The sequence below is a fragment of the Aspergillus bombycis genome (assembly GCF_001792695.1).
Source record: "Aspergillus bombycis strain NRRL26010 chromosome Unknown contig00012, whole genome shotgun sequence".
Classification (NCBI taxonomy): domain Eukaryota; kingdom Fungi; phylum Ascomycota; class Eurotiomycetes; order Eurotiales; family Aspergillaceae; genus Aspergillus; species Aspergillus bombycis.
The window spans coordinates 342,035-362,203 of record NW_019170014.1 but is presented as its reverse complement, the minus strand read 5'-3'; the positions used below and the strand labels follow the sequence as shown (position 1 = coordinate 362,203).

The following is a 20,169-nucleotide window of genomic DNA, read 5'->3' as shown; positions in this document are numbered from 1 at the left end:
TGACTGCTATCAACATCAGACTTAAGAATACCGTGACCGCTTCTATTGGCGTCTTGTATCATTTTACAATGTTTAACACTCTTCGATTTCCAAATGGGCCTGACGGCTACAGAGGATTCAGATAGCGGCATTGATGTACGATGGGTGACCCCTTCTACTTAAACCTCGATCCATTTGAGGAATGCGGGACATTCATAGCCTTCCACGACTTTAGAGATCGGGGTCAAGTATGCGTCAGAATCGTCCTGGGTTTGTTGTACATGCCGAACATAAGCCTGAGCGACTTTCAGCCACAACGCCTTCTCGCGTTCACTGGCACCCGACCCTTGCCAGACCCACAGTCGGCTGCCCACGTCGTATAGGAATACATCGTTCCCGTCCAGGTCCGACCGGCGAACGGGCCCGCCATCCTTGACGAGATTGAAGGAGGGCGTGCCCGAGGCGTCGCTGAGGCGGAATAGTTTGGATGGACGCGCCGCACCGCTCGCATCGTGGGATCGCTGGGAGAATGAGACCGGACGGGGAGCCTGGAATGAGAGTTGGCCCACCCCCTTACCCCCTAACAGGTCGACGAAGATCTTCGATCGCGACTCCAGTTGGGATAGAACTTCCACGTCGACGTGCTTCGCCAGCGTCATGTCGTTCACCACTTGAGCGGCCTTGGCCTTCTCCATCGGGCTACAGGTCTTGCCCTGCCAAACCCAGATCTTGTCGCCCTTGTCCAAGACGAAGACGTCTTTGTCGTCGAGGCTCTGCCAGCTGGGTGCCACCTCGTACACAATAATGGAGTCAATCCGGCCCGCGCCCGGATGCTTGAAGACGCGAAGCAACGTCGTCACCTCCTTGGGGGCTTCTTCTTCCACGTGGTTGAATCCGGAGGCGACGCCGCCAGACCGGATTGTGATGCGACGGAACAGCGACACGAAATCCTCGGACGGCTGCTGCTGGACTTCCCGATGCTGGGTCGCGGCTCCGTGCAGGAATTCGTCCAGCTCCACCGTCTTGTACGCGGCGGTGCCCGCCTCGTCCTGGGTGGTTTTGCTGCCCAGCCAGAAAAAGATGTCATGGCCGAGTTTGTCATCTCCGACTTTGTACGAGTGCAGCACGATGTAGCTGTCTCCGTCGTAGAACTCGCCCGCCCGGCTTTTGGGCCAGGGCACGACCTCGAAGTTTTCAATCCGCCAGATCCACAGTCCGGCCTCCTGTCCGATCTGACCGTTTTTCCAGGCTGGCTCCGTGGCCGCCGAATTGTACTTGACCCGATGGTCCAGGTCGGATCCGATCAGCTCCACATTGCTGTCTTTGATGTCATATTCCTTGGGGTGCACTAGTCCTTCGTGAGGCGCCATGGTGAGTTAGTCGGTTACCTGGAGGTCGTTCTGTTTATCTCTGGAGATTTGTTGGCGGGAAATCTTGCCAATGACGCACGCGAGTGGGTCCAGTGGCTGGCCCGATGGCGGGGTAATTCGAATCGTAATGAGTAAGAGACTCCAGGTAGGAGACGAGGCGACACTGCAAGCAATGCGGAGGTGGTGCTTCAGTCTTTGCCACCGTGGTAGGATTGTCTGCTGGATCCTCTCTGGGCCAGATGGCATGCACTGGGGACCGTCAGAAAGCCCCTTACATGGTGGTCACGTGATATCGTCAACATAGATCCTGAGATCCGGCTGAACCATGGGGATCATCTCGAATGACACTTGTATAGTTGTAGTCACGGCGAGAAAGAGTCTGTACCAACTACTCTGGTTACTCCTCTCACCTCACGGTTGCGCACACGTGACTGAACCGACCCTACAAGGCCCTCATGTTGGAAGAGTCATTGTATATATTCCAAGTATGGAACGCCTATATTCTTCTCAACAGACTTCCTTAGCTAACCACCACCAGGAGTCCTGACAAATCTTATTTGGTAACTATTCGATACGAGCCAGTATCATGCATTCACTGCAACTACCGATTGAATTGAAGCTGTATCGGAAATCTGTTCCGCTTCTATCGCATTTAGAATAGACACAAAGCATATAAAGCTGTACCCGATATCCACAACTTAAGACGATTGCTTGATTTCCTGGGCAACAACATCCTCCAATGTCTGCACCGGTGGCTCGCCAATTAACGCGTTGTCTCGTTGATCGTAGAGAGTGCCTCCTTCGGTCCAGATCCGTCGCAGTGTCAGTACCGTCGCGTCGGGTTTGCCTGCCGTCCAGGCTCGGATTCCGCCTCACGCAATTGGGAGAGCGAGGTGTACTGAACATCAGGCCACGGCTGGCCACCTGTCTGACGCACAAACTCGGCATGAATGTCGGCCGGTGTTGTGGTGAATGAATTGACCTTGAGTGCGCGGTTGAAAGCCACGGAGGGGTGTCGTAACGCCGCCAGCACGAGCGTTCCAACACTAAACAACCGACCTCGTTGAGTTCCATGGCATGGGCTGTGAATCTATAACTTGGGTGACTTACTCTGTCATCGTGGTCAAACTCACCCTCGCGCTGCCAGCTTCTCCTAGCAGGGTCGCTTTCTTGCCCTTCACGTCCCACCCACCCGCGATCGGATTACCAGCAAAATGAACATACATGTCGGAATATGGGCCTGTCACGACATACGTGTACGCTAAATCGGATACCGTCCCTTCGGTGGGGTTCTCATTCTCCAAGAATGCCCGTACCTTTAATTTCTGTTGATGCGGCTGTTCCTGCGCCGACGCAGGGGAGTACTTAATATCGGTGCCATATTCGGAGGGGAAGAACCATTTCACAGTAGGAGAGGCGTCGGCGAGACGGATGAGAGGGATTTGGGAAGCTATTGCGCCCCGACCCAAAGCCGAGATGACGGTATCAATTCCTGGTATGCATTAGTAAGGGACTGCCTTTCGATTGAGCCGGAAGCTTCGTTTAATCGAGGCCATCATGGCCATCTTCATTCATGGCTGCTTTCACAAGGAAATATGAGTGTAACGCAGTGAGCAGCGACGTACCTTCGTACGCCTTCTTCACGGCATCTTCATCCTGCTGCAAGTCCCCGACGAGTACCTCAACATTCTTGGAGCGTTTCAAATCATCCAGGAAATCTTTCTTGGCAGCCGCGGTGGCCAGCGAAGTGAAGATAGCGACCCGGTCGAATTCCTCCCGTGCGGCAAGAATGGCGTCTAAAATGTAGGAGCCAATGTTCCCGGTGGCGCCGAAGAGCAGGATGTTTTTGGGTTTGAACGAAGTCATCTTGTCATCAGTCTCTGTCGATATCCTCCGTGCATGTATGTAGAGGCATCTTTGATAACTCGCCGTATACCAGCTGATCTTCATCCTGCGCCCTGATTATTAATCCTCATCCACCTTCGGTGCGGGGTTTGGCCCAATTAAAACTAGTATAGAATATAGTGGAGCGATGGTGGAATCGGTGGGAAATTCGTGTCGTGGCCATGGCTTGACCTAATTCTCCGCTACGTGTGGAGCTTGAGGCTCGCGGTGGACGGTGAAAGCCCCCAAAGGCTACTCACAGGAGTCACAGCCAAATTGACTCCAATGCGTAGTCCTGGACAATGACATAGAGCGAAACTGAGGACCGTATGAATGCGACACTCATGGCTTATGGACTACCCGGTACGATTTGATCATCAACTCATATATTTGCAGGAGGTTCAACTGCTATTTGACCTATGCTTTCTGTCTTTAGGATCCCCATGACCGAACAATGGCAGGCAGTCTCAAACTAGAGTCGTCGTGGTGGCATTCCAATCGGAAGCAAACTGTCTACCGTCAGCATCCGTATCTCAATGGAGTCGTTGTATGGATAGGCGGCCTTACGTTCCATGCATCAATACGAAGCAGTGACGAGTTGGAGGTCTTCTCGACATTGGTCAAGACACCGATCGCTAAGGTCCCCCGTCAGCAACGATAATGTGGCATGCTACCAGCCACAGAACCGACTTACCAACAATATTGTTTAACCAGTAATATTTCTCACTGCCAGTCTCAAACACTAACCGGAGATGCAGCTGGCCAGAGGGAGACTTCGGGCCCGAGGTCTGGATGAAGATATTCTCGCCATCATGCGTCCGTAAGTTGTAGCGCGTGTCCGCCGAGAACACATTGCTTTGAGGATCAATCAACCCCCAGTCGGCACCGACATCGAGAATTTCCCCTGACATGGTGTTAGTGTGTGATACCTATGAACTCATCATGGGGTCGCTACCGGAAAGAAGGGGGCCGGTGAAGTTTCCTCCGACGATGGGGATGGCTTTGCGGATTCCACGCGGGCCGGGAGATTCCATGAGAGTGCCTTCACATTTCACATAGGCTGTGTAGAGAAAGCTCAATTCGGGGGTGGTTGGATATGCAGGTGATGCCGCAGCTCCATGCCCGGCTTGAGACAGGAGAAGGAGCGGCAGGAGAGTTTTTTTCACGAAGGACAACATGTTGCGCGTGGATGCTGAGGCAAACGATATCGAAATCTGGGGTACCCCGCAAGTATAAGTATGTTCATTCGATGGTGGAGCTCGAATACCGTAAACATTATCCGGATCTGCCGCACGGGTCCTCCTAGTCGTCTATCTAGCGTTCGGCACTTGCTGGCTGGGTTCATTACCATGGATGCCTCGGTTGATCCGCCGCTAGGAACTCCATTTCCGAGAGACGCTCCACACAGAGCTATAAGATTGGTACATGAATGCTGTTGTTCTCTCAATACGGCATGCGAAAGACCAGAAACTGCCAGAATTCCCACATACGGTGATTAGATACATGTATTCCCGCTAAAACATGCCATGCCTTTGGTCGTTCCCTTCGACATCAACCTTGCTCAACTACCGGTAGATCCAAGTCGGAATTTCCTCCATAAATACTCGTACCCCGCCTCAGAAAGTGGCCTTTCCGAGGTTGGATGCGAAGTTCGCATCCTTGAAGGGAACATTGGCATCTCCAAAGTCCGTGTTCTCCAACGCCGTACTGGCAGCGGTAGGGAGACTCTCCCAGGCGATCAAGGGCTGCGTACCACCAACAGTGGATGTCAGCCCACATTGGTGATTCACTGGCCAGGTACTGTAGTATTGAATCAATGGGCTGGTGCCATCCAGACTGTAGCCATCGGTCGAACAATCCCAGCCCCCATGTGCCGATGGACAGACCGCCACAATGTTATCGGCGGACGTGGAGGTCGAGTCGGACAGCCAGACAATAACACCTTCCCAATCATGGCGGTGGCCTAGGCCAGTCGATGGCTCGTCCTTGGGGAAGTACCAAGAGTACATGAGGGCATAGTAGTCCCCGGACGTGCCGCCTCTCACATAGATCTGACCGGTACTGCTACTGCAACCCCCACTAGAATCCCCAGTAGGCTCGAGACCGGCACTGTTGACGAGGATGAGTATGCCATGATATCATTTGTGGTGTACATGAAAACGGTCTGGTGAATGGGGGAGTAACTCGGAAACCTACTTCGTATTGCCCTCGGCATCTACCGCTGGGAAGGGCACGCAGCCATTGACCACATACAAAGCCGGTTGGTAAGCCAGATACACCTCTCCGGTGGTGCCGCTGGGGACGGTCTGGTCAAATCCCACAACAGCATCATGGTCGATACTGGTTCGCGGAAGCACCGCACCTCGAGCGTGGGATCCCAGCAGAGCGGTAGTCAAGAGGAGCGATGATTTGCGAAGCATGTTGAAACAGATAATTAATTGTACTAGTCTACCAATGATATCTGTACGGGTTGGGCGACATCTGGCGGAGTACTTATACGTTTATCAGCGTCCGACACAGCAATAACCTGGTCTATCTACGTGTCTCCCAGACTGTCAGTGAGCTCCCAGGCATCTCTTCGGACAAATTCTTTCCGAGTTGCCAAAAGTACCGAATTGCTTGGCCGAATCCCGGCAAACGTGGCGGATTTCATGATGCTCAGTGGATGCTTGGCAATTTAGTTAGTCTACCTAAAACACACCATCGACCTTAGCTCGCGTCCTGAAGAACACCGGGAGGTAGAGATCGCCATTCATGCGTTCCGATGTAGAGACCTGATAGGTCGCAAATTGCCAATGGCTTGGAAAATAAACGAACACGGATGACACGGGCCACAGAATTGAAAGATAATTAATATATACAGATCAAGACCGCCTTCGCTATCTATCGTGATAACGCGAGCAGCCAATAACAACACCATCATGAGTCGTGTGCAGATTCCCATGTCGACGGACACCGCAGCTACAATGCAGAATGGAGGGGTATAAAATCAAGCTAGCAGGGTCGGAAATTAAATGTCTAGCAGGTCGCCGAGTCTTCAGTGGCTCTCCTGCGGCAAGCGTTGTTATAGGATATCGAGAAGGATGTTGTCATTCGGCACCACGGACCATTCAATAACATCGTGCTCTGTGTCACTCAGCCCAGCCGGAGACATCGCATCCCCACATGCTATTCGAGAGGCTGGCTTCACGTTCACCTGTGGGTCGCAATGGAGTATCGAATCCGGGCTATGGGTCGTTTCCGTAGAGGCCGGTGAGGAGGGCACGGGAGAAGGATACAACTCTGGCGGATGGGATGCCCATCCGCGCTTTGCGGCCAATATCGACTCGAGTAGCATATCTGGCTCAGCGCCGGGGAATAGAAACTTGAAGGCGGATTCGAGGTGCACCACGCGCGATTCCAGATAGCTCACATACCAGCGTTGCAAGGGGCTTCGGACCTTCTTGGGAGGGTATGTGCATGGTCGACCGGATTCACGGCAGTCGGTACAGGATGGTCTATCCTTAGAACACTGCGCAACGTCTATCAGACTATAGACGAGCCAATGAGCTGGGCAGTGTATACCTTCTGCTTCCGGACTCGGCACTCATTGCACTATATTTCAACGGTTACTTTGCGCTCGACAAGCACTCTTCCCAGGACGTTGCGTACCGCATAAAATCGTGGGTCGCGGCTGTTGATCATGTTGCGCCTGACGGTACTTCGTCGGTGTGTCTCCATTTCGTTTCGCCTCGACGCTCGAATCGGTCTGCTTGTTGCTAGAGTCTCGAGTAATTATAACTAAACGATCTCCCAAGAACCGTTTGTGATCACGAGGCCCCGACCCATGCTGTATCCATGATTCTTGTCAAATCCCAATAGTAGGTGTATTTAGTTGGTTTCCCATGGAAATCCGAGGACTCGCCGGGTCCATGTGGAGAAATCCGACGCGAATCCGCTTCCACCCACGTCCCGACGCTTTTCCGAACGACGTTCAAAAGGCAGCGTGTGATGATACAAGAACGAGATGCCAGCGATTGGGATCTCTGTCGTTTTGCTAGGGAAATAAATCGAGCCCAAGGAAGCAAGGCGGCCAGGACGGGGGAGGCAATGGGGGAGGCGCATTATGCATGATTCCGTCTGTGCAGACACAACGGACGGTAGGCTTGTCTAGTGCATGGCCCAGCAGTAGAAGCATGCGAGCACCGTTAGAGTGCTCGAGAATAATCACCGTCTGGGGGGATCCTCCAGGATCCTCCCCTCCCCCTCCCCCGTGAGGCAGATGCTGAGGGTGTATCATTCATGGTTGACTCTTCGTATAAATTCCCCCGGATCAGCCCGCCTTGGCAGCTCTCGCCTAATTTCCGCAGAAAAATGCTTCCACTTCGACCTCACGGCAGTTGCTCGTCCTGAGCCACGCAAGCATACCAGATGTGATCTTCTACCGGTCACTATCCGACCCGTCAGCGCCCAGCGTCCCTCTCCCTATCCCTGTTCTCTCTCCTCTTTTTATATTGTTCGAGTGGCTTCTGCGGTCCTTCCGCACCTCCCGACATGCAGGCGGAAATGCTCGCCGCCAGCGACGAAAGTCCAGCCCGGAAGATACGTAAAGTCACCCGCGCTTGCGATGCATGTAAGAGAAAGAAGAAAGCCTGTACCGGGTATCTTCCGTGTAGACCGTGCCTAAGACGCAAGGAGGTTTGTACATACAACACCACCTATAACCGCGGCGTCGCCGTGAGCCCACCCCCATCCTCGCATACGACCCATCACACAACCCTACAGGGAGCAACAGAGAACTATCCACAAGACAGCCATCTGCCGTTCTCCTCCCCAGCTTCCTACACCTCACCGGGTAAGATCCTGTCGGCGCCCTACCACGATGCCCCCGCCTCCGTGATCTCTCCGCCGTCCATCACGGACACAAGGCATCATCATCATCATGAGCCCGAGCTCCAGCGGGCGCAAGTGGCGGATCAGTACTGGGGACCTACCTCTGCTCATTCCTTCTTAGATCGAGCCGCCTTGGGATTGCCAACGCCTCCATCAAATGCGATCGGGGCTTCGCATGATCCCAGTCATGGCCCGGCCACGTCCATATTTCAATTTGGCGATCGCGTGGTGCCAGAGTCACGCGTGACAGAGTTCCAATGGCCAGACTTCGAGACGGCGGAAGCTTAGTTCATCGATACTTCGAGTTTGCGTCCCCGACGCACCGGGTGCTTCACCAGCAGACGGTTGAGAAGACCGTCCGACGCCTCTACCAGTGCGGACGACCGGGCGAGGACCGGATCGGTGGAGTGACGAGTGTATGCCAAGCCATTCTCCTGATGGTGTTCAGCACCGCCACCATGTTTAAGATGGATATCAAAGGCGCGATGACAGATGCCGATGAAGACGGCTGGCGGACCAGTGAGCTCTATTTCACGAAGGCGGACGACCTGCTGTCACAGGAAAGCGGTGCACCCAGATTAGAGTCGGTGCAGGCCAGATTCTTAATGGTTCTATACCTACTCAGCTCATCACGGGCTCATCGGGCGTGGTTCACTTTAGGAACCGCCATTCAGTTGATCATGGCCCTCGGTCTCCACAGCCGACGGCGGAATAGGGACACGCCCGAAGTAAATCTCATCCAGCAGGAATGCCAACGCCGAGTCGTCTGGTGTTCGTATACGTTGGACAAGTACCTGAGCTTGATGTTGGGTACGCCGCGTCTGTGGCATGATGAGGATTTGGACGAGAGACTGCCTGCCCGGGTGAACGATGAAGATATCTCCCCCGATCGTATCTCGCCGCCAACGCGAGACTGTGTCATGGATGCGGCTATATTCCATGCCCTGCTCGCCCGCGTACTATCTCAAGCCGCCAAGGAGCCGTATGTGGTAGCGGGCATCACCGACCGAGAGGAGATCAATATCATCCGGGGGTTGTGCGAGCGAGTGGCGGAATGGCATGCAGAGTTGCCGCCATGCTTATCGGGAGTCATCCATTCCAGTAGCCTGATCCCCCTGTTCAAGCGACAACTGACGGTGCTGCAATTGGCGCGATACCACGCGCTCATGTTCATCACTCGGCCGCTGCTGTTGCGGAATTATGGCCAAATCTGGACGGATCGGGAGGCCAGCTACGGTCAATATCTTCGCGTGTGTCTCATGGCGGCGAAGGACACCGTTGAGCTGATCACCACCTTTGCCAGAGACAACCAGCTCTTCCCGGCGTTTTGGTACTCGCAGTATATCGCCTTCAATGCCTTGTCGATCATCTACATCTACTTGATCCAAGTACGGTGTAACCGAATTCTACCGCTCAGCCAGACCTACGTCGCGCCGGAAGGTGGTCTCAACCATGGGCTTGGCTTTGATGAGTCCACGCTCTACATCCTGGCGGAGACTGCACAATATCATCTCACACATGCGACGGCCAGGAATGCACCATCCTGGAAATACGGAACTATTCTGCAGAGTCTACGGCGAGAGCTTGAGCGGTTAGGAGCACCATGCGACTACGTGGCATTGAATGCGCCCCCAGAACAACACGGCGGGCCCAGGATAGAGGACAGGAACCTGGATAATACAGCGTCAGGAGGCAACATTTCTCATACTCATCCGGAGCCTCGCTACCATGAACCCTTTCCTGTCGATGCGCAGACTCTGCCGTTATTCGATACTTTCACTCTGGACAATGACTTGATTCTTGATTTGTGGTCGCAGTTGGATAGTTTACCAATCAGTGCGTATCCTGCTTGCCAGTCTTCTGTATCACTCAAGCTAACAGTCGCCTATCTAGCCTTGCCGGGATAGCCATGTCTCTTCATCTACTATATACAACGGTTCACCAGAAGGTTCGTCTCTAATTCGATCCTGGGCTGCCATATATAACGCATGAGCAATAACACTCTGACTACTACCCGCGTAGGCCTCTACATGAATGTCCTAGAATAAACCAGTAAGGAATCATAAGGCCAAGGAGAATCTCCAGATTATATTCACAAGTGACTCCTATTCCTATGGGACAGCAAAGCCCCGCTCTGCAATGCCCGCTAGGGTTAGTCTTTGTGATTGCCTAGAAGATGTATTTGTAGCGTATTTGGCCATCCTCATCCTCCGCTTTTTGCGCCTTGGTGTTGAGCCAGTGGAGGTAAACCGCCAACAGAATTGAAAAACAAACACCTCCCGCAGCAAAGCTGGACAGGATGATCCCTCCTGGTCGGTACTGCGGCGAGTCCTTGGTTGGGAAGAAATACGAGCCATAGATGTTGGACGAGTTGCCAAAGAAATTGACCATGGCGTAAACAATGGCTCTCTTCGTTCGTGTCCGTGGAATAGTACTGGCAATCCAGGCTTGCACCACGTTGAACGCGCTGTAGGACCCCATGCACATAAGGAACATGCCAATATAACGCACAGCTGTGGCGTGGGAGCTGATGACCATCACATTTCCCACGATGTCAATGCAGAGCGGCCATACTATGAGAATGGCTCGGTGATTTGTCCGGTTCGCAATAAGGGAGTTGCCCAGGGCACTGAGGAAGCCAAAGACATACACGGGCGCCGTGATAAGCAGGGTAACGATCTTCCCGAAGCCAAGGGTTTCCACGATGCTCTAGATATAATTCGTCAACAGGAGCGAAGTGACAAGACAGCCGCCGGCAGGACTCACCGGGAAGAAATATGTCCAGGTTTGGGACGTCAGCTGGCAGATCTGGATTGAAACCAATGCCCACACTTTGGGATCTGTCACCGCATCCTTCAAGCCTTGCGAGATCGAGCCGTTTTCGTCGACCTCGTTATTTGTGGCGACGGCTAGGCGCCACTCAGCAAAGCGCTGCTCCTGCTGCGTTAACCACTTTCGCTGGCCGGAACGAGGAAAGTCAGGGAGTAAAACCACCGCCAGCAACCCAGCCACCATCGTGCCAGCGCCCTCGATAATGAATAGCCATCTGAAGAAAAGGATAGTGAGCCAATGGAACCACGTCTTGCCATGATATGTTGGAGCTCACCTCCATCCCGCAAGCCCACCTTTGCCGTCTAGCCCGCTCAGGATACCAGCGGCCAGCATGCCGCCAAATCCATTTGCAACGGTATTTCCACAGTATACAACGGCGACACGCACTGCCAGCTCAGAGGCCTTGTACCAGGAACTCATTAACAACCTGGAAATCGTGTCAGCGGGAGAGAAGGTAGCAGCCGTCGCCTGACAGGGAGGGACATACAAAGCACCCGGGAAGAAGGGAGACTCAGCAAAGCCTAGAAAGATTCGTACGCATAGAATACCAGCATAGTTCTTCGTTGCAGCCAAGCAGATGGAGATTCCGCCCCACACAAAAATAGCGGCCGGGATATAGCGCGACGGCCTCACACGGGTGAGGATAATGTTGCTAGGAACTTGGCCGAGAAGATATCCAACAAACTGGACACATCAAACGGATTAGTCGTGAACATAAGATAGTGTTCGTGTTTGTCTCTTACCATTACGGCCACGGCCGTCTGGTACTGGGTGTCAGAAAGGCCCAAATCCTCTTGTAGTCCTCCCAAGCGGGCGTTCGCGATGTTCGATCGGTCGAGAATGTTAAAGATAAACAGCAAGAATAAAGCCGGGATTAAGTGAAAATCGATCTTGCGCACCACTGGTCTAATCAGTACGGTGCGTGAGGCCGAATCGAATGTGCTCACATTGTTTTTCCAACTTCAAGGCTTCCTCGTCCGAAAGTCCCTCGAATTGGACCGCTTCGGGGGTTATTGGCTTAACAGGGCTCTCTACATGGGAAGAAGATGATTTCGAATCTATGTCTGCCATGACCGATTGACCTTCCTTCTCCGCTCCGTCTGTGGTTGGGTTACAAGGCGTGATTATGTGGTTGAATAGAAAGGGAAAGGAATGGGAGAGGAGGCAGATTCCAGATGGCCACAGTTTCTTTCCTTGACAGCGGCTGGCAAGGGTTCATATATGAAAGGCACCTCCGCATACATAGTCCCCCGCCCACTTACGCCCGTCACATAACCCCAGATTTGTGACAGGCCCAATTGAAATGACATTAGGCGACGGGAAACGTCCGGATATGGACCACCTCCCCTTGGATCCATATCCCTGTGGAGAAATGGTATTTGGTGACAGCGCGGGGATTATGGAGAGGCTCCGAGGCTACTCAACAAGACTGGCCCAGGAGACATCGTTGACGATCGACTCCAGCAGTGAAAAGCTTTTGGCCGTCAAGCTTCGCCAACCTCCTTGGCTGAAAGCCACTGCGCGAAGCAAGCCGGGTAGGGTTTTACCCGTGCAGTTGCCGAAGCCCTCCCAATCTCCCCTATCACCATGAAGAACTGCATCTTAGTTAGCTCGTCGGTAGCCGGCTATCACGCAGCGGACGAAAACCACTCCTGCGGAGAAGTAAACCGTCATAGACTTAGGCTGCTTTTCCGCTATGCTTTTCCGCTCATCTTGTCGGAAGGCGGAATTCTCCACTTCCCTGCTAGTAGTTGGGAGCCCTTCAGCATTAAAGAAGTCTGGGGATTGCTATAACTGGTTGAGTATTTATTAATCTCGCTGTTTTAATACTGCACATTGCCTTGCGAGCTCTCTCTCTCTCTCTCTCCATTCACGACACGCATTTCATCTCACAATGTCACTCCCAACGCACTTCACGCTCAATACCGGAGCCAAAATCCCTGTGGTAGGGTTTGGCACCTGGCAGGCCAAGCCCCTCGAGGTCGAGAATGCCGTGGAAGTGGCACTTAAGCAAGGATATCGACACATTGACTGTGCTGCTATATATCGCAACGAGTTGGAAGTTGGCAACGGAATTCGCAAAGCCGGCGTCCCTCGGGAGGAAATCTTCATTACCGGAAAGCTGTGGAATACGAAACATGCGCCGGAGGATGTCGAGGCTGCTTTGGATAAGACGCTCAAGGACCTAGGTGTTAGCTATCTGGATTTATATCTGATGCACTGGCCCTGGTAAGACCCCGTCAATATTGACTCGTACCATGAAAATCCCAAATCCTAACACGAATCTAGTGCTTTCAAATCTGGTGACAAGTGGTTTCCCCTCAACGAAGACGGCGTGTTCGAGTTAGCGGATGTCGACTACATCACCACCTACAAGGCCATGGAGAAATTGCTATCGACAGGGAAGGTGCGCGCAATTGGTGTCTCTAACTTCACCATTCGCCGCTTGGAAGAGCTCCTCAGTCAGGTTTCAGTCGTCCCAGCCGCCAATCAGATCGAAGCTCATCCTTACCTGCAACAAGCAGACCTCCTTCGGTTCTGCCAAGAAAAGAAAATTATTGTGGAGGCTTACTCGCCTCTGGGAAACAACCAGACCGGCGAGCCACGGGCGGTCGACGACCCTTTGGTACACAGCGTTGCCGGAGAACTAAGCATGGACCCTGGCCCACTGTTGGCTAGCTGGGGGGTCCAGCGTGGCACTGTGGTCCTGTCCAAGAGTGTCACCCCGTCTCGGATTGCGGCTAACCTCCAAGTGAAGCACTTATCGGAGGATGCGTTCGCCCGCCTTTCCTCCCTCGAGCGCCACAAGCGTTTCAACTTCCCCGCTTTCTGGGGCTACGATATTTTCGAGGAGGTGGGCGAGGAGGCTGTCCGCAAGGCGGCGCTAGAGGCGGGTCCTGTGAACAAGACCAAGTTCACCGTATAGACAGAGTTTGGTTATATTAGGCATTTTCTTCATTGGTATCCACCGGCTTGGATATATCTCGTCTTTGTTAACAGTCTGGAGCTGAGTGGTCCTGGTCACACTTGTACATGAAATTAAATGGAATGACGCAAAATAGAGCTAAATGAGATGTTTATGTAAACACAACCGCACGATGATTGGGCAGGTAGCCGGTAACCTCAGATTCAATACACGGTGACTGCAGACAGCCCTTCACTTTACCAACCACCGGGGCCTCCGGGACCAGGAGGTCCTCCTGGTCCTCCGCCAGGGCCTTCTGGTCCACCCGGGGGCCCATCAGGGCCACAACAATCTCCACAGCAGAAGCAGCAGCAGCAGCAGCAACTATTCGTAGTCTGATTAGTCTTCGGTAAGAGGGAAGAGATTCAAGGGACGATGGCTCACTCGTCTTCAGGCCCACCACCACCGCGCAGCTGTAACTGCATATCTTCCGTCGATGTCTGTTATCAACAGTCAGTTAAGCACAATCTAATATCGGCCAACACGTGTGCAGCAAACGTACAGGTTGATTGTTGACAGCCTTCTCGGTTGTTGGGGCGGCCGGACTTGAGGGTTGGGTCATGGTCAAAGTATTAGGATCCCAGGTGGGTTGAGCATTCTCCTCCGAGCCCTGTGTGTTTGACGTGCCAAACCAACTGAAAAGACCTTGGCCGAACATGATGCTATCTCTTTCAGATTAAATTTGCCGTCCCTTTGTCCTCGTTCCTGGTCGCTATAGCAGGGGAGAGTGGTCCCTCTTAAGAAGGACGTGTCCAGCAAACTCCACTATTGACTACTGCCGACGATGGATAAAGTCTTAGACTAGGCAACTGCTTATGGTGCTACAAGATTTCAAACGACCTTATTTCGTAGCTGAAGCTTTCCCCACTATGTGGATCCGAAGTTTCTTCGAACTTACGTATGCCTTCGACTGTAGGGCTCGGGCTGGATCCGGCGTCGGCCTATTTAGCCTACTGCCTCAAAAAAAAAAGAAAAGAAAGAAAGAAAAAGAAAAGTGGGAGGTGTGAATTGAAACGAAGAGGAAGACATGCTTGCAGTATCTCTGAATGATAGATGGTAGCAGTGATCGGTCTCAACGCAAGGCTTGAAAGTTGTGCAGAGAAACTACAAGATGATATGGATCTACCTACGCTAACATCTACGAGAATATAGCATACTCCTTGGCTATAGAGGGTTAGTGGAGGCTAAACAGTACTAGAGAGCATAGTAGTGACACTAATTGAGTCACTAGCGCTGTGATCGAACTCATTGCCGAGAATGCCAGGGAGAAAGGCAGAGATCGACTGAATCTGATTCGAAAAAGATGAAGACGTTGTGGCGCCTGACCATGATTGGTCCGTGTATTCACGACTAGCCTGTTACAGTAATGGAATAGATGTCTCCGCTGAGTAAGCCAAGCGGACCAATCATAGCGACCATCATAGCCACAGCCCCAGATTCAATTATGGCGTAGCTTTAAACAAGAAGAATAGTAGGAGAAGGAGTAGGAGTACAAGAAGTACAAGATACTGTAGTATAAGACTCAAATTGAAGCGATGGTCGTATAAAGATGATCGACCAAGATCTTCTAAGAATAAGAACAGTGGCCAATACCTGCTTTCGTACTGATCACCGCGCCCGAAAATATATCTCCTGACAGCGTTCAACACCGCTAAATCAAAAATCACATTGTTGAGCAGCCATATGAGACGTGGTTGAACACCACAGCAATATAGATGGTCAAACCGTTAATCAGGACCGAGCGGGGGATCTGAGCCATTTTAATAGCTGGCTTAGATATATCTAAAGCCAAGAACTGAATGTCAGCATTGTCGCCTGGATTTGAAGATTGAGCCCCAAGTTCCAACTGAACAGACCCATAGCAGCATCAGTGCAATCAATATAATATGTCACGAGGAACAAATGCTACAGCACATCCCCGGTCACATCTCGATGGCTCTAATACCTCCGGAAAGCGAAATCCGGTTTCATTAATCCTCGGATTATCGTAGGAGCAGTGGCTTGTCCGTAAAACAAACGAACAGCATTCACGGCTATTGTCTTGCCACCAGTGATGCGAATGCCGACCCCACGAGGGAGATAACCCCGGATAACAGCCATCCCTCCTCCATCAACTGTCTGGGGAATCGATCGTCTTGGTGGGGTTGTGCGGATTAAATGATGCTGTGTGGGGATTTCCGCTCGAGCGCGGAAACGAGGCGGAAAAGCAGTGATCCCGAGATAGACGAGGTACATCATCAGAATTATGCAACGATCCTCGTGAGCTTCTTGTCGGAGCACCTGGACGAGCCCCGCATTTGGGCTATTTCGTCAGACGTGGGATGTCAAGTGGTGTTTCACATCGTCCGGTGGGCGCACTGGTCACCCAAGCTATAAAACTACAAGGCGGCGCAACTGCCAGGACAGCGAGACCACTATCGTCAACTGAGTTACCCCCTTACCATGGCCTGTACAGCGCCATTATTACCGGTGCTATCCTCGCCGGCTTCGTCGGAGGCTGCTTCTGCTTCTCCGGAAGTCTCATCCCCGGCCACGTCGAACGATGAGTACGAGGAACCCGAGCGAGAGATCTACACAATACATGACCTCCTGCTCGCGCGAGCCAACGGAAAAGCCGCTGACGAGCCTATTGTCGCATACCCTTCTCAGGAAATCGATTATGTATACTATACTCCCCGTCAGGTACACATGTCACCAATCCCGTGCTCTCGGGGGCCATCATAAAAATCCAACCCAATGCTGATCCAGGGTCACAGATATACGACTTTGTGGAGGCTGCGGCTGTTCACTATGCGGCACGAATTCCCCAACGTCGGTCGTCAGAGGATCCTGTGCAGGTCGTGGGTCTACTGGGCCCCTCTGATTTTGAATACCTCATCACATTGATGGCCATTTCAAGATTGGGACACACAGTACTGTTGCTTTCCACGCGCATCGCCGAGGATGCCTATGTCAGCCTGGTTGACGCCACCAAAGCCTCTTTTCTCATCGCACAGGACGGTTTCAAGGCTATGGCAGACAACGTAAGCAGTCGGACGGGTGTTGCAGTGCAGCCAGTTTTAAAGCGCGACGACTATGACAACTCCACTATCGGCAAGCTGGTCCTCGACGCCAGCAAATTCGACGGGCCGACGGAGGCAAAGAATGTGTGCTGGATTATCCATTCGAGTGGCTCAACAGGACACCCCAAGCCGATCTATCAGACGCATGCCGGCGCTTTGAAAAATTATGCCAACAATTTTGGTCTCAAGGGATTTATCACCCTGCCCCTCTTTCATGCCCACGGCATCAGCTGTCTGTTCCGAGCAATTCACTCTCAGAAGCTTATTTATATGTACAATGCGAAGCTGCCATTGACTGCCTCGTACTTACTATCCACTCTGCAGGGACATCCTGACATTCAAGTGCTCTACGCCGTCCCATACGCCCTGAAACTTCTTTCCGAGTCAGAACAGGGCCTGGAGTCCTTGGCGCGCATGGAGCTGGTCATGTTCGGGGGCTCGTCCTGTCCCAAGCCGATTGGCGACACGCTCGTGCAGAATGGGACTCTCCTAGTCTCGCATTATGGGACCACTGAAACGGGACAGCTGATGACATCCTTCCGGGAGCGCTCAGATCTGGACTGGGATTATGTCCGACCGGGCCCCTCCTTGCTGCCATATATTCGATGGGAGGAGCGACTTCCTGGGATCTACGAACTTTCTGTCCTAGAGGGTTGGCCATCGAAGGTGGCTAGCAATTGCCCTGACGGATCCTATGCGACCAAGGACCTATTCGAGAAACACCCCACGAAACCCAATGCCTGGCGTTATTACGCTCGACTGGATGATACGCTGGTGTTGGAGAATGGTGAAAAGGCCAATCCGCTCATTATCGAGGGTGTGGCTCGTAATCATCCGGATGTGGGCGAAGCAATTGCCTTCGGTGCCAACAAGGATCGTCTGGGGCTATTCCTCGTTCGTGCGGCTAATGCTGGGAGTAAGACCGACGAGGAGATCATTGATGCGGTTCTTCCGGCCATCGAAAAGTGCAATGCGGACTCCCCATCTTATGCTCACATCTCGCGTGATATGATTCAAGTCCTCCCTTCGGACACGGTATACCGCGCAACAGACAAAGGAACCGTTATCCGCTCGGCATTCTATCGCGATTTCCATGAGCAGATTGAACAGGTCTATGAGCAGGGCGATGCTACTGGTGATCAAGTCCTTGAGGGGACTGAGTTGAATGCCTTTCTCCGGGAAAGCTTGCTCGAGGTGGCCCCGACGGTCGATTCTGCGGTGTTGGAGGATACCACCGACGTATTCAGTCTGGGTATCGACAGTTTGCAGTCGATTCGCCTACGGAAAGAAATCACCAAGACGCTGAACCTCGGTGGGCAAAAGCTCTCCCAAAACTTCGTCTTTGAGCACCCCTCGATTCAGCGCATGGCAGATGAAATCACACGGCTCCGTCTGGGGCTCGATGCGGATAAACAGATGCCCATCGAGGAACAAATGTCGCAGCTGATCGACAAGTATAGCAAGGATTTCAAGACGCATATTCCGCGACCGCAAGCCATCGATGGCGAGCGTATCGCTGTAACTGGGGCTACCGGCTCGCTGGGTGCGCACCTCGTTGCCCAGCTGGTTCAGATGGAACATATCCAGACAGTCTTTTGCCTGGTTCGGGCAAACTCTGCACATTCTGCCCTTCGCCGGGTGCGCCAAAGTCTTTATGAACGTGGTCTATTGTATACCTTGAGTCCCGCTGATGAACGCAAGATTGTGGCTTTGCCCGCACAACTCTCCAACACATTTCGCCTCGGGTTGGATGAAACCACGTACACACAGTTAACTCAGTCGCTGACCGCGGTGATCCACTGTGCTTGGTCCGTGAATTTCAACTGGTCTCTGGGCAGCTTCGAGGATAGCTGTATTGTCGCGACTCGCCATCTGCTCGACCTCTGTCTGGACGCACAGGGGCCTATGCCCGCAAGATTCTCCTTCTGCTCGTCTGTCAGCACGGTGGCTCGGACCCCAGGACACTGGGTACCGGAAGAGCTCCCTGAGTCTTTGACATACGCCCAGAACATGGGATACGCGCAGTCAAAGCTAGTGACAGAACACATTGTCAACCGCGCAGCGCAACGCACTAACATCGCTGCCCGAGTCTTACGTGTGGGCCAAATTGTTGCGGATACCGTCCATGGCATCTGGAATGCTACAGAGGCTATTCCGATGATCCTCCAGACGGCGAAGACCATCAAGGCTCTTCCGGAGCTGGACGATGTTCTCTCCTGGACCCCTGTTGATGCCATCGCCAACAGCGTCATTGAGCTTACGTTGGGAGCAGACGTCGCAAACATAGTGAATCTTACCAACCCCACGCTCAGTCATTGGACTCGCGACCTGCTTCCGCTGCTCAGAACCGTTGGACTAGAATTCGAGCAATTACCCCAGCGCGAGTGGTTGAAACGTTTGCGTCATTCTAACCCAGACCCAGCCGCGAATCCTCCTATCAAGCTGATCGAGTTCTTTGCCAGCAAGTACGACCATGATCGGCCTACTCGAGTCCTCCTCTACGACACAAAGAAGGCCCAGGCTGGTGCACCAGCTCTGCGCCAAGTGGGGGGATTAAACGCACAGTTTGTATCCCGGTTCATGGCATATTTCCAAAACCATTGCTGGTCAACCAAGGACACAACATCTGCGTCCAAGAAGACCCGCGAGGTTATCTTCCTGGCAGGTCCTTGCGGTTGTGGTAAGAGTACTGCGGCGCAAGCATTGGCGCAACGATTTAACATACCCATCATTGAGGGTGACGATCTCCACTCTCCAGCTTCCCGACAACGGATGGCCAACAACAATCCTCTCACCGACAGCGACCGGTGGGACTGGCTGGCTCATATTCGCGGAGCGGTAATGGACCGACTTCAACATTCAACAGCACCTGCGGTTGTGGTAACTTGCTCGGCGCTGCGGACGATCTACCGCGACGAACTGCGGCGCCTGTCGCGACTCTTTGACTTCCCCGTCAACGTTACCTTTCTCATGTTGTCAATCAAGGATCGCGCACAGCTGAAGGACCGGCTCGTCGCTCGGTCTGCTAAGGAGGGCCACTATATGAGCTCGGCGATGGTCGACTCGCAACTAGATACGTTGGAGGGACCGTCGGACTCTGAAAGTGACGTGATTTCGCTGGATTCCGATCAACCGATGGAGAAGATGATTCAAGGAGTAGAGGATGTTGTTCAAGGCTTTCTGAATTCGTGATCTGGTTTTCTTT

General features: G+C 52.8%; 8 protein-coding genes across 8 annotated transcripts; 3 read left to right on the top strand and 5 right to left on the bottom strand.

The window, feature by feature from the left end:
• Positions 1-158: 158 nt before the first annotated feature.
• Positions 159-1,349, bottom strand: ABOM_003193 (gelsolin family protein; the record flags this gene model as incomplete). The annotated part of the gene is made up of 1 exon (XM_022530323.1): positions 159-1,349. The coding sequence occupies one exon, from the start codon at positions 1,347-1,349 to the stop codon at positions 159-161; it is 1,191 nt and encodes a 396-aa protein (XP_022392672.1).
• Positions 1,350-2,172: 823 nt separating this feature from the next.
• On the bottom strand, positions 2,173-3,215 carry ABOM_003192 (isoflavone reductase family protein; the record flags this gene model as incomplete). Its single annotated transcript, XM_022530322.1, has 3 exons — positions 2,173-2,395; positions 2,460-2,841; positions 2,975-3,215. The coding sequence occupies 3 exons, from the start codon at positions 3,213-3,215 to the stop codon at positions 2,173-2,175; spliced, it is 846 nt and encodes a 281-aa protein (XP_022392671.1).
• A 485-nt stretch (positions 3,216-3,700) lies between these two features.
• Positions 3,701-4,411, bottom strand: ABOM_003191 (DUF3237 domain-containing protein; the record flags this gene model as incomplete). The annotated part of the gene is made up of 4 exons (XM_022530321.1): positions 3,701-3,742; positions 3,801-3,868; positions 3,928-4,137; positions 4,189-4,411. The coding sequence occupies 4 exons, from the start codon at positions 4,409-4,411 to the stop codon at positions 3,701-3,703; spliced, it is 543 nt and encodes a 180-aa protein (XP_022392670.1).
• Positions 4,412-4,849: 438 nt separating this feature from the next.
• On the bottom strand, positions 4,850-5,653 carry ABOM_003190 (NPP1 family protein; the record flags this gene model as incomplete). The annotated part of the gene is made up of 2 exons (XM_022530320.1): positions 4,850-5,342; positions 5,430-5,653. The coding sequence occupies 2 exons, from the start codon at positions 5,651-5,653 to the stop codon at positions 4,850-4,852; spliced, it is 717 nt and encodes a 238-aa protein (XP_022392669.1).
• A 2,113-nt stretch (positions 5,654-7,766) lies between these two features.
• On the top strand, positions 7,767-10,012 carry ABOM_003189 (Zn(II)2Cys6 transcription factor; the record flags this gene model as incomplete). Its single annotated transcript, XM_022530319.1, has 2 exons — positions 7,767-8,305; positions 8,356-10,012. The coding sequence occupies 2 exons, from the start codon at positions 7,767-7,769 to the stop codon at positions 10,010-10,012; spliced, it is 2,196 nt and encodes a 731-aa protein (XP_022392597.1).
• Positions 10,013-10,274: 262 nt separating this feature from the next.
• On the bottom strand, positions 10,275-12,008 carry ABOM_003188 (allantoate permease; the record flags this gene model as incomplete). The annotated part of the gene is made up of 5 exons (XM_022530318.1): positions 10,275-10,814; positions 10,872-11,151; positions 11,212-11,621; positions 11,681-11,838; positions 11,885-12,008. The coding sequence occupies 5 exons, from the start codon at positions 12,006-12,008 to the stop codon at positions 10,275-10,277; spliced, it is 1,512 nt and encodes a 503-aa protein (XP_022392598.1).
• Positions 12,009-12,831: 823 nt separating this feature from the next.
• Positions 12,832-13,863, top strand: ABOM_003187 (putative aldehyde reductase I (ARI); the record flags this gene model as incomplete). The annotated part of the gene is made up of 2 exons (XM_022530317.1): positions 12,832-13,166; positions 13,227-13,863. The coding sequence occupies 2 exons, from the start codon at positions 12,832-12,834 to the stop codon at positions 13,861-13,863; spliced, it is 972 nt and encodes a 323-aa protein (XP_022392599.1).
• Positions 13,864-16,344: 2,481 nt separating this feature from the next.
• ABOM_003186 (NRPS-like enzyme) lies at positions 16,345-20,156 on the top strand (the record flags this gene model as incomplete). Its single annotated transcript, XM_022530316.1, has 2 exons — positions 16,345-16,584; positions 16,659-20,156. 2 exons carry the CDS (start codon positions 16,345-16,347, stop codon positions 20,154-20,156), a joined length of 3,738 nt encoding a protein of 1,245 aa, XP_022392600.1.
• Positions 20,157-20,169: the final 13 nt, after the last annotated feature.